General features: G+C 40.8%; 1 protein-coding gene and 1 long non-coding RNA gene across 3 annotated transcripts in view; one reads left to right on the top strand and one right to left on the bottom strand.

Annotated features, from left to right (window-relative positions):
- glsb (glutaminase b) overlaps positions 1–3,293 on the top strand; it is a 122,733-nt gene extending 119,440 nt beyond the window's left edge. Inside the window, exon 18 of one of the 2 annotated variants that reach the window (XM_060930461.1) lies at positions 2,771–3,293. In XM_060930461.1, the coding sequence (XP_060786444.1) occupies positions 2,771–2,936 (166 nt within the window). In that variant the 3' untranslated portion in view covers positions 2,937–3,293. The remainder of the gene's footprint in view (positions 1–2,770) is intronic. The other variant, XM_060930462.1, reaches the window with a different exon arrangement.
- Positions 3,294–10,511: 7,218 nt separating this feature from the next.
- LOC132891396 (uncharacterized) lies at positions 10,512–12,714 on the bottom strand. Its single transcript, XR_009655319.1, has 2 exons — positions 11,966–12,714; positions 10,512–10,738 (listed from the first exon to the last, which is right to left on the bottom strand). It is a non-coding gene; the product is annotated as an uncharacterized LOC132891396 (long non-coding RNA).
- Between the last annotated feature and the right edge of the window lie 1,190 nt (positions 12,715–13,904).

The raw sequence follows: 13,904 nt of genomic DNA, 5'->3' as shown, positions 1-13,904 counted from the left end.
GCGAGGGCCTTTCTGTGTGGAGTTTGCATGTTCTCCCCGTGTCCGCGTGGGTTTCCTCCGGGTGCTCCGGTTTCCCCCACAGTCCAAAGACATGCAGGTTAGGTTAACTGGTGACTCTAAATTGAGCGTAGGTGTGAGTGTGAATGGTTGTCTGTGTCTATGTGTCAGCCCTGTGATGACCTGGCGACTTGTCCAGGTCACCCGTAGTCAGCTGGGATAGGATCCAGCTCGCCTGCGACCCTGTAGAACAGGATAAAGCGGCTACAGATAATGAGATGATCTGAGGCATATATATGTTTAACAGAGTGACTTCCTTGTGGTCAGTCTTGCCTTTGACTAAGATATAGCGACCCTCCTTGTCTTTAATTTGAGCAGTTAATTGGAAATGTTTGACAGTAAAATTGCCACGCCCCTCTTACGCCCAGATTTGTGAGAGGAATAAAAAGTATTAGTAAACCCCATCTTCTTTAATTTTCCATGTTCAGAGTTAGAGAGATGTGTCTCTTGCCAAAAGGCCACTTGAATATTCTTCCTTTTAATTTTTGCAATAACTTTGCTCCGTTTCACTGGGTTATGTAACCCATTCACATTAAGTGTTATTATCTTATATTCCTGATAGTCCATTTACTTTGTTTCTTTGTGTCAGCAGTGTCCTGTTGTAACCTGGAGCACCTTACCCTTAAACCTGAGTAAAAACAACTATTGAAATATAGACAATACAGAACAAAATGAGTGAACAACAAATTGGCTTCCACAACAAGAGAACTTGCATGCTCTTTAAAGCTGAGGGGAAAGCCTGATTTAACAAAAGGGCCCCTCGTTGAAGTTGCAAAAGTTATTTCAAATGTCATAGATTTCTACTATGGCAGTCTTTCCACCCTTCTTCTCCCCCATTATCAACAAATCTGTTTATCTCAAGCCAAAAGACGGTTATTAATCAGCAGCATGGGAGAGGAAAATAAAATATTAATACTAAAAAAAAAAAATTGCTAGTTATTAATTCACCTGACGGAGCTGGTGGGGGTCAGGCACATTCAGACCCTGGTGTTAGGGTCAGATCTCCTGGGGATTGTGGCGGAAAGCACGCAGCTTCTCTCGTATCTGCTCCGGGTGAGATGCTCGTCGATGGCGCTTGTCCCCGGCTCTCTCCCACGCTGTAGTGTGAGGTACTGGAGCTGGGCCGGGATCGTTATGGTCGATGGGGAACCCCCTTTTCCGCAGATCGTCAGCGGCTTCTCGTGTCGTTGTAGATCCTGGGTCCCCCGTCCAAAAACACCTTGAGCTTGGCAGGCGGGGGGGTCTGGAAACGCACACCCTTCTCCTTAAGCACTCTCTTTATACCTGCATACTCTCTTCTTTTCTTAACTATCTCCGTCGGATAGTCGTGATCAAAATAAACCCTCATGTCCTTGTAAAAGACCTCCTTCTTCTTCCGAGCAGACAACAGAATCAGTTCTTTAGTTTTATACTCCTGAAAGTTAATTACTATGGAGCACGGCAGTGCTTCCCGTGGTGGCCGCGGACCCAGAGCTCCGTGGCAGCGCTGTATTTTCAAGTCAGGCTCGCCGGGGGGTGGCCAGCTCCGACTTCAGCAAATTGATCACAAAGTCCATCATGTTATTTTCTTCCTCACCTTCAGGTATTCCATATATGCGGATATTGTTTCGCCGTGATCGAGCCTCTAAATCTGTCATTTTTATTTGCATAGAGTCTTGTTTCTGCTGCATTTGTCGGCGTGAATCCTCCAGCTCGGCCGCACGCGATTCAGCTTCCTCGACTCGCGTTGTTGTGTTTTTCAGGTCCCCCTGATATCTCCCAAGGCCTGATTAATCTCGTCCCTAAGTTCAGTCAGCTCCTTCTTCACGTCCTCTCTCAATGTAGACCGGAATGAGTGCAGCTCGTTCTTAACATCGGAGCGCATCGCCTTGATCTCAGCGTGAATACTGGCTAGCAGGCTTCCTTCGGTTAGACCAGGCCCGACCAGGCTAGGTGAGCTAGCATTAGCGTCGTCGTCGCTCTCCGCGGACACTTTATCATGTTTTCCAGATCTTGTGTTCATTTTTCTTTTAGCTTTGTTGGTATGGTCCCCTTCCTTAGTATAACAACTATTTTACTTTGTTAATGCACTTGAATCTGGGGAAATAATCTGTGATTTGGGGAGAGCGTTGGGTCAGCCTGCCATCTTGTCTATGTGCCCGCCGGAAGCCTCCGCTTGATTTTCTGTAATCACCTGTGTATTTATACTTGTATGTAATAATCTTAATCTTTTTGGCTCATTATAATCTCATAATAAAATATATAAATTTCACTGTAGTCAAAATATTTCTTTTTTTATTATTTAGAAAAAGCAAATGTTAATGCCAATGAAACGACATATCAAGCTTGAACTAATTAAAAAATTTGAGAAATGGGCTTAATAATTTTACATTTAGCAAATAAGAAATTAACCTCAAAGATAAATTTGATTATATTTAAAATATTTAAAGCTTTAAGATGTAATGTGTAAATAATAAAACAATGGTTTATTTTTAATGGAAATATAATTAAAGTTACAATAAATAAAAACATCTATAATGTACAAATGGAATTACAAGACACATTCAGTTAATTTTATTGATTTGTTCATTCCTTCATGAACTCAATAAGTATTAGAGGAAGAATCTCACAATGTTTTAATAAGTAAAATAATGATAATGAAATATGATGATAATTTGAGAAGTGTTTCAATAGGTGTGTGTGTGTGTGTGTGTGTGTGTGTGTGTGTGTGTAGGTGGGGAAACACGCCGCTGGATGAAGCCACACATTTCGGGCACCGTGAGGTGGTGACTCTCCTGCAGGAGTTTGATAATAAATACACTCCTGTGGAGAAGATCAGCGCCGATAAGGAGAACGCCACCAAGAACCTGGATGGCATGCTGGAGACTTATGAGACGTGAAGTTCACACCAGCAGTGAGCTCTCTCTCTCTCTCTCTCTGTTTCCTGTGCTGTGTGCTCAATGCCTCATGTATTTCAGTATTATCAGCATTATTTTATTTTTACGTACAGCATTTCTCTCTCTCTCTCCCCGAAATGTTGTACAGTCTCTGATTGTCAACCTGATCTCGTCTCGCTCCGCCTGTGTAAAGATGATAAATAATGACTGTGATGTGCTCGATGATATTAAAAGTGCAAGAAAAAAACAAGGATCAGTCATCACCACGTAGGAAAACTCCCACCCCGCTCTGTAAACAGTTTAACACAGTTATTCAGTAAAAGGTGTAAAACAGCTGAATGTGTAACAGAACAGAGTCGGCATGTAACAATTCACATGATTCAGTTCAATTCAATTCACAATATTTTGTTCACAATTTGATTTTCCTACAATATTATTAAAACAAATTAAATGAAGAAAATTTTATTACCCAAAAAATGCAACATGTATCTTCCTCTTCTTTATCCACTTCAATATATATATATATTTTTTGCGGTCCAAATCCTGCGCTCTGATTGGCTGGCAAGCGGGTCTGTATCCTACGGTACGGACCCCGGTTACGGACCTCTGGTGACTCGCTCGTTCACAGCAACAACAAACATAGTAGCATTTTTTGTCAACATTTATCTTTTTTTATAAGATTTATTTATTAGATTATCAAAAATCTTATAAATTTTTGCCAGCATTTCTCAGGAGAATAGAGTGCTCCGAGATGATGCTAAAAATAGTAACACTGCGGTCTGCGCGGCCATCTTGGAAGTCACTCGCTCCAGAGCGCTCATAGAGTACACATCAGAGTACACATTCACCGATTCGTTTCCACGTTAGAGGGCTTAGAAGCTTGGATTTAAGAATTTAGACATCTGAAGTGATGGAGCACTACTGTGACAGTTTGGATAAGCAGGCACGGGAGCGTTATGCTGAGAAGGTACGTTTCATTGGGAATGTAGATCCATACACTGTTAGTGAGAAGGAATGGAAAGCTGACCCCAGCTTGCTGCCGCATGTGACATACATCGATCTTGTGAACTATCTAGTGTTTCACCCAAGTCCATTTTGTGAACTAAAGCATGTGTACATAAACATTACTAGGCCTGGATCTTAAATGCCATTTGATGCAACAATGCACTGCAGTAGACATAAGCTACCTAATGTGACAAATATATCCATTAATCATTGCTGAAAGTACATAGAAAAGATAATAGTTTGTATCACATTTATTTTAGTAACTATGAAATTCAAGACAATATTAACCTACCTGTCACAAAGTGATCAGAACAAATCCGGATACAGTCAAGTTGTCCTAACTTTGATCGGTTGATGGCAGCCAGCCACTGTTGTCTCCTCCGCTCGCTTTTCTCCTGTGCTGCAATTCCCTGGTTAGTCACGACTTTAGGGAGTCTGTGGAAGCTTTTGCCACCCTTTTCCCCCCGGCTACTACAGCCAACAATGACACATGTATTCGGCATTGTCACCCCTTTTCGCTTCGCTGAACAACAATGCACTGACACAGCGACCTTTGACTTCCAATATGGCCGCCGCCGGGTTCACGCTGACCTCGAAGCACTCTATAGCATTAATTTTACAGCATGGATAGCGATAACGACAGTGTTCACAGCGAAAGCGAGTTTTACTCCCCTGAGGAAGAAGAAATAAAAGAAAACATTTCAGGAGGAAGCTAAAAACCTCTAACTGTTGCTAACAGTTCGATCTCATTAGTTAATGAGGCCCATTTTGGACCATGTTATCCTAAAACATAATATTACGTTAGGTAAAAACTTTAAACCAGTACAATCTCTTCTTCAAAGTTTCATGAAATGGTTTTATTTATGCAATATAAAAAGGTCATAATACTGTAGAACTTTGGTCGAGCAAAAACATGGCTGAATCCTGAATGACTCCTATTTGTATAAATAGGGGACTACATAGGCGGCAAAATGTAGTGTTTTTCCTGCCATGGAAGTGCACTTGTATACCGAGGAGGAAGCCATTTGCATTACAGCCATGAATGAGGATTCAAAATGGCGGCTCGGCTCAGTTTTCCCTTTCAGGCGCTCTCGTTTTCTGTTAGAATTTGGTAAAGAAAAAATAAATATATTATTTACCAGCTTAAGGTCGGTCCGTATGGTGAAATACCGTGACCTCGGCCCAGAGGGCCTCGCTCAGTACTCTCAAGACCTCGGTCACGGGATTTAACGATACGGACCTCCCAGCTGGTAAACAACATGTATATATTTTTTGCATATTTTGTCAATTGTGAACAATCACCAATTCAGGTATCTACTGACAAAAAGTACTCCCGAATACACCAATCAGCCTGGCTCACTGCTGTTCAGAATTATTAAACCTAAATGTGTAACTGTAAGATTATGCAAAAGTATTTTGAAGAAAATAAGCCAGTATAAAACACTACGTCAGGTTGGGTTTATAACCTACTCTTTACTGTACAAAAAGTGCAACGTGTTCTTTCACGTGCATTGGGTGTTACTCTCCAACACACGGGACTTCCATTTTACGTCCCATCAAAGGGACAAAAGTTCACGTGGAGCTAAAATTCCTGGAAGAGGCAGCATATAAGGATGGAAACCCATGTGCTCAGAAAATAACTTTAACCCAACCAGAACAGACAGAAGCAGGTCTTAATGCACTGTTCTCCAGCAGTTTCAGGAGCAAGTCCAGCCAGCTCATAAATCACAGGTGCACCAGGAGATTTCCTTCCAACACAGGAATCATCCAGTCATGCATTTCACCCTCCTGGACTCCAAACAGCGATGCAATAGGTGAGAGGTTGAGGGCTATAGAAGCAGAGATTGGTGCTGCCCAATATGCCTTAAGGGCCTGGTCACTACTAGGATGGTAGACTGCCTGGGAAGACCAGGTCCTGGCACAGGAGGGACTTTGACTTTTGTTTCACCAGAAATTATTCATCCACATTTGTAAAGGTAGGAGTAAAATATAATAACTAAAATATTCCTTTTATTAAAAATGAAAAAAGTTAATAACATTCATTTTCTTAATAAACTCTGAACATTTGTTCTGCCTCCATTTGCCTCTCTTTTCTTTATCTTTCAGCAGTCTGGAGAGAGAGAGAGAGAGAGAGAGAGCGCTCTGATTTAATAAGAAATCTATTTGGACACAATCACACAGCAGCTCTTTCACACTTTTACTTCTGTTTTTGTGTTTTTGCTGCATTAGAGCTGTGTTACTTCTGCCTATGGTAAAGTCATGTAAAATCCTGCTCTTATACATTTATTATTATTATTATTATTATTATTATTATTATGCCCTCTGCTGTCTAAACAGTACAGTTACTCTCGGAAAAACTAAGATTATGAAGCCTGATAATAAATCGCGATTCATTGATTATTTCAATGATTCAAATTGTTATGTGTACCATGATTTATCATCACACGATATATTGTTACATGCCGACTACAGAGTATTTAGATGATCTACAAGGATTCATAACCAGTATAAAAACAAGAAATTAGTACTGTATGAGTGATAATGGCTGTGTTAGGAATTTTGGTTAAACTTTCAGAAAATGGGTTCCAGTTCATTTCTACAGAATCAGGTCACTGAAATAAGAAACTGCTTGAAGTAAAGTGAAGTGAGAAATGTGTGACTTTGTTTATGTCCCTGTAGCACTCGGTGTGTATTTGTGTTCCAGCTGATACCGACACGGTCTAAAGTCAGCGTAAGACAAACCTTGGCTTAAAGCAGTATACAGTCTCACGGTAACTTGTGGTCTCTTAGTAACTTAAAATCATCTTAAATATTCTGAACTTAAAAACTTCAACGTCTTACAGTTATTTACAGTAAACATTTCCAGTGTTTTTGTTTTTTCCCCAAACCCAATTACAATCTTTTCCAGTTGTTACAGGATCCGATCAAATTCTCTCTCTCTCTCTCTCTCTCTCTCTCACGTCTGATCCACCAGTTTGTGCTGGTTTCAGCTAAATACCAGTGCTGGGGTTGAAGTTGGTGCCATCTTTAATAATAATGTTCCCTTTTTTGGTCCTGCGAACATCAAATCTAGAAAGATTATTTCATCTTAACACTTCAGGGGAAAAAATTAAACCAGAACATTATGCTGGAGATATAAATATAACACAAACATGATTTTTAATGAGGGTAAAATGTAAAATTGTTCATTTTGACCTGAACAGAACAGTAAAGCACGAGTTTGTTTCTCATATTCAGTACGAGTGAAGGAAAAAGTTCTTAAATACAAAGGTTTTTTTTTGCATTCAATGGAACACTTTTCTTATTTAATTGACAGTAGTGAGTAAACTAGAAAATTAAGCATAAAATTGTGTTTAGAAATCTGAGCACTAAACTATGTGCACAAACCAACATGTAACTCAGAGGGACAGACAGAGGGGAGAGAAAACACAGGTTGTTAGGTATGCCCAATGTCACCTGAATAAGTAGGAACAGTATACATTTTGCACTGAGTACAAGCAGGGACTCCGGCAACTAACTATGACAGCATAACTAAAAGGAGAGAGCCAGAAGGTAACACAGGCATGAGGGGCCCCGGGACATAAAGCAGCAGCCACGACACCGTCAACAAACTCGAGTGAGCAAGCGAGTGGGGACTGACAGCATCCATACATCCCAGTTTACCAAAACACTCTGTCTGAGGATCCTCCAGATCTACTCCTTTACCTCAGAAACACCATTAACACAAGGCTTGACTAAACAGATCTGTTTTCAGCCGAGACTTAAACACTGAGACTGTGTCTGATTCCCGAACACTACTTGGAAGGCTGTTCCATAACTGTGGGGCCTTGTAAGAAAAGGCTCCACCCCCTGATGTAGCCTTCACTATACGAGGTACCAGCAGCTAGCCTGCACCTTTTGATCTAAGTAGGCGTGGTGGGTCATAGAGGAGCAGACGTTCACTCAGGTACTGCGGTGCGAGACCATTCAGTGCTTTAAAAGGTCAATAGTAGTATTTTATAATCAATACGAAATGTGATTGGGAGCCAATGCAGTGTGGATAAGACAGGGGTGATGGGGTCATATTTTCTAGTTCTAGTAAGGACTCTTGCTGCTGCATTTTGAACTAACTGGAGCTTGTTTATGCACTTATTGGAACATCCAGACAGTAAGGCATTACAATAATCCAACCTGGAGGGAACGAAAGCATGAACTAGTTTTTCCTGTAGTGACATTAAATTTCTTATCTTAGCAATATTTCTGAGATGAAAGAAAGCTATCCGGGTAATGTTATCAATGTGAGTTTCGAATGAAAGACTGGGGTCAATAATCACTCCGAGGTCTTTTACTGCTGCACCTGAAGAAACAGAAAGGCCATCCAGAGTTACTGTGGAATCAGAAAACTTACTTCCAGCTGCATGTGGTCCGAGTACAAGTACTTCAGTCTTGTCAGAGTTAAGCAGAAGGAAGTTAATAAGCATCCAGTGTCTAATGTCCTTCACACATTCCTCAGTTCTATTAAGCTGGTGTCTCTCATCAGGTTTTGCAGAAACATACAACTGTGTGTCATCAGCATAACAGTGGAAACTAATACCATGTTTATGAATAATATCACCCAGAGGGAACATATATAAAGAAAAAAGCAGTGGACCCAAGACAGAACCTTGTGGAACACCAAACTTTACCTCAGTACGTTTAGAAATATCACCATTTACATCAACATACTGATAGCGATCAGTTAAATAAGAGCTGAGCCAGGAGAGGGCCGTTCCCTTAACTCCCACAACATTTTCTAGTCTATCCAGAAGAATGGAATGATCAATGGTATCAAATGCTGCACTAAGGTCAAGCAACACAAGCAGCGAGACACAGCCCTGATCAGACGCCAACAGTAGGTCGTTTACTACTTTAACCAGAGCTCTCTGTGCTATGATGAGGTCTAAATCCCGACTGATACATTTCATGGATGTTATTCCTATGTAAATATGAGCATAACTGCTGTGCCACAGCTTTTTCAAGGATCTTGGAGATAAAGGGGAGGTTTGATATTGGCCGATAATTGGACAGCTGACAGGGATCAAGGTCAGGTTTTTTAATCAGGGGTTTGATAACTGCTAGTTTAAAGGATTTGGGTACATAGCCGATCGTAAGAGAATAATTTATTATTTTTAGAAGCGGTTCAATTACTCCAGGTATTATCTGTTTGAATAGACGTGTCGGTAAGGGATCTAGTACACAAGTTGAGGCTTTTGATGCCGAGATTAATGAAAGTAATTCAGTTTCTCTAAGGGGAGTAAAACATTCTAATTGCTGATCTGATACAGTTATATTGTTAACTACAGGGTCACTTACATTGTCTGACCTTAAATTAGTAGTTTGAATTTTTTGTCGGATATTCTCAATTTTGTCATTAAAAAAATTCATGAAGTCGTTGCTACTCCATACTGCAGGTGTGCATGTGTCTATAGTGGACTTATTCCTGGTTAATTTTGCTACAGTATTAAATAGGAATCTAGGATTATTTTTGTTATCTTCTATTAGGGAGGAGAGATATGTTGATCTAGCAGCACTAAGAGCTTTTCTATACTTCAGGAAGTTCTCCTTCCACGCTAATTTGAACACTACCAATTTTGTTTGACGCCATTTACGTTCCAATTTTCGAGTGGTCTGTTTTAATGTGCGAGTGTCATCATTATACCAGGGTGCTAATTTTTTGTCTCTGATCATTTTCCTTTTTAGAGGAGCTACATTATCTAAAGTATGGTGGAATGTTGACTCTAAGCATTCAGTTGCCTGATCAAGTTCTGCAGGGGCTGACAGTGACCCAATCAAAGTTGATAACTCTGGGAGATCATTTATAAAGCTCTGTGCAGTAGTTGACGTGAATGTACGTTTAATACAGTAGCGTGGTGAGGTGCATATATTATTACTCAGACATATTTTGAATGAGATGAGACAATGATCTGAGAACTTCAGACTGTGGAAGTATGACTATATTGTCTACGTTTAATCTGAATGTTAGTATGAGATCGAGGGTGTGACCACCATTATGGGTCGGTCCTATGACATTCTGATTAATCCCGACTGAATCTAAGATGGACACAAACGCTGTTTTCAAAGGGTCTTCTGGGTTATCGAAGTGAATATTAAAATCTCCGACAACTAAAGCTTTGTCTAAGGAAATAACCAGATCTGAGATAAAATCTGCAAATTCAGAAAGAAACTCAGAATATGGCCCCGGGGGCCTGTCAATAATAAGCAATGGAATTAACTGGGTAGACTTATTTTTCGAGGCTACATACATTATATGAGTATGAAGAACTTCAAATGTATTAAATTTATAACCAGGTTTGTGTGTTACACCTAGATAATCGTTATAAATAACCGCGACGCCTCCTCCTCTGCCAGTTAGACGAGGCTGGTGTATATAACTGTATCCAGGACACAGAGGGGGGTAGAGTAACCAAAAATTGTACTCAAGTAAGAGTATTGTTACTTTAGAATAATATTACTCAAGTAAAAAGTAGTCGTCCAATTAATTACTTGAGTAAGAGTAAAAAGTACTAAGTGAAAAAACTACAAGTACTGAGTAACTGCTGAGTAACTCTGTTTATTGATCAGGACGGCATAACAGGCAGAGATTTCATATATATTTCACACATATAAACTGTGTGTGTGCAGTTCTGTGTATTAACAATAACAAGAAGCTCAAGGCAGTCTGCACATAAACCATAACAGTGTGTGTGTGTGTGTGTGTGTGTTCACTCCATGAACTCTGTTGAGCTTTAACAGCAGCTGCCTCTCAGTTCTGCGCTGTGAAGCTGTGACCAGGTGAAAACAATAATAAATTAAATATTAATTAATTAAATCTTTACAAAGTAACATAAAACAATGGGTAGAGGTTACAAAGATGATGATAAAGGCAGTCAAGCTAACAAGCTAACGCCCTTCCTTTTGTGAATGAGCACTTGTAGACAAATAATAAAACAAATCTCACAGAAAAAAAACACCTAAAGTCTTCACAAATCCCTCTAATCCACAACGAACACAGCAGCTCGAAAAGTGGAGATTTCACAAACGATATGTTCGGCGTTTTGTTATTTAGTGAGTTTCCACCAGTCTTCCATTCCCAGGTTTTGGCCAGAGCCGTGTACAGCTGTAACGCTACTGAGGAGCTGACATCAGGCGAGCAACCGTATTTTCATGAGCATTTTTTGGTTTCACATCAATAAAAAGTGATTGTTAGGAAGATTTTTTGTAGTTTTATTTCTTGGTTCTCCGGTGTGTGTGTGTGTGTTATTGTGCTGTCTGAGGCCGCAGTGCGTCAATACATTTCCACAAAGCAATGTATTTTGCAGTTATTTATGATGCTACAGCAGGGCGAACGTCCGCCTACGGACACAGCCAGAAGCGCACAGCCTACTGACCGCAATGTGTTTCCTCAAACTCAGTGTTGAGTTTTTATAAGCTGAAACGGCCAGTGGTTTGGGGAGACGCATGTGCCACCGCATAACATGATGATGATGATTTGTTTGGAGAGTGAGCGTGGTGTGTGCGCGCGGCCGGGCTGCGCCTCTCCGGATTGATGGGAAACGCTGGCCGCCGTCTCGGACATGTCCCTTCTGCGCATGCTCTTTTCCACCTGGGCTGCTCGCGCCGCGGGAGTTTTGTGTGCGGGCGCGCGCGGCGGCTTGGCTCTGTGTGATTGGCGAATCGGAGTTAAACCATAGCCCCGCCCACTATGGCTACATCCACACGACAACAAGATTTAAAAAAAATATAAATATCGCATCCACATGGGCAACGATCAGTAAAATATCAGGTCCATATGGCAACGCTTGCTGAAAATGATGCAATACACATGACACACCTCTAGGGGCGCTGTAAGACGGTCCCTTCGGAGACACCAGAACAATAGAAGTAGTAAGGACGCATGCGCATAAACTATTATGCGCGAGACTTCATATTAGCCACAAAGTCAGAAAAATCTGTTCGTAAAATTACATTATAATGACCAAATACAATGAAAAGTATTTTTCCAGTCTCACCTGTGAAAGGTAATCCCATGTGATCTCGTTTGGATGGTAAACCTGTTGGTACAGTTAAACGCAGCACATGAATGAGGCATCTTTATTCTCCGCTTTGACCTATCCAATATGGCGGCGAGGATGACGTATGATTCTACGCGGAAGGCGGCGTCTTTAATGGTCCGGAATAAATTGAATGCTACACATTGATGGATTAACACCAACTGAGCCAAGATCAGTGAACCTTACTGGCAATTACAGAATAAGCAATATTATTTGGTGTGTCTCTCAAAGACAAATAAACCTCAGCATATAAATGAAAGAAAACCTCCAAAATTACCGCACAAGATTATCACACACACACACACACACAGTTTCAGTCTTTAGTGTCACAGTGTGCGAGAGTCCGAGTGTTCGTAAACAGCTCCTCCGAGAGAAATAAACGCTCTGTAGTTCCGGGTCAACTTAATAAATCCAGTCGAGCCAAAGTTCGCTTGTTAGGTAGCTTGTTGAATTGTCCAGGGTTCCTGAACCAGCGCTGTGTGGGCGGAGTCAGGCGGCGGGGAAATCCTCCCGGGGGAGAGAGAGACTGAGGAAACCGACTTGTTCGAGACGGAGAAGCCAGTGTTCTCACCAGCTGCCACCACTCCAGAATTCCAACTTTGCAAAAGTCACTTGCTTATCAGCACAATAAACTTTCACTGCTTCCCAGTTTACCGGCTGCTGCCGCCATGCTCAACCAACCCTGCTTTGTTGCATTCTGGCCCGCCTCCTCATTCTCCCTACGGACCAGTCGTGCCTCCTGATTGGTGGAGGAGCGAGTCAATCACAGTCTCCCCCACAATGTGATTGGTGAGATACGGTCATGTGACAGAGCCTCTGCCGGAAGTCTCGACATAAACAAACAGAGCACGCATCGCATGGATCAATAAAACTTAAGTAGTGAGTAATGAGCAGAATATAGCCCAGTGTAACGCAGTAAAAGCACCGCTGCTTCTTCACAAATATACTCAACTAAAAGTATGCTGCATTAAAATTCATCCAAAAAGTTACTCAGGAGTAAATGTAGCGCGTTACTGCCCACCTCTGGCCAGGAGGACTCGCTGCATTTAATGCTATATATTCATTTGGCTTAATCCATGTTTCAGTTAAACACAGTACATTAAACTCCTGATCAGTAATGAGTTCATTAACCATTAGCGCTTTAGATGTAAGAGATCTAATATTTAATAGCCCCACCTTTAGATCAAAGGTGCTGGCAGCGGCTGTACAGTCAGTATGATCTAATTTTATATTGATTAGGTTACTGGAACAAATTTTCTGAGTATTTCTGCCTTTTTGTTGAGCTCGGGGAACAGACACAGTCTCGATGTAGTGGACCCTGAGTGACGACTCTGTGCAGCTAGCAGACAGTCGGTTTAGCCTGTTCGTCTGCTCCCTGGCCTTGGCTCTGGATTGTCAGAAATTCACTAGGCCTGTTCTGAGACTATGAGCTCTGAGTGGGATGGGCACCGATGGAAAATTATGAATTTTTGTGTTTGTTTGTTTGTTTTCTAGTGAGGCCACTTTTAATATTTTGCAGCATTTGTTGTTTAAAAAAATCTAACAATAGGAAATTTCAAAATTGAAGTAAATAAATCAGAAATACGATACACAAATGGTCTGGCTTCTCATTACTTACACAGAGAAAACATACCACACTGAAAAGCAAAACCTTCAGTGAAAAATGTAAACACTGACTTTGGAGGAGAATCGAGTCATTTGTTAATTAAATAACAAAATGGAAATACATATTAAATAGATAATAAATGAATAAATACATTAATTACGACATAATTTTGATTTGCCAAGTGATACCCACAATGAACAGAACAATTATTAATCAAGAATATTCTGTAATTCAACATTTGATTTGATTTATTGTTATTAATATTCATTATTTATTCAATAATCAATTATT

This window comes from Neoarius graeffei, chromosome 9 (genome assembly GCF_027579695.1).
Source record: "Neoarius graeffei isolate fNeoGra1 chromosome 9, fNeoGra1.pri, whole genome shotgun sequence".
NCBI lineage: Eukaryota > Metazoa > Chordata > Actinopteri > Siluriformes > Ariidae > Neoarius > Neoarius graeffei.
This window is presented reverse-complemented; position numbering and strand designations above follow the sequence as displayed.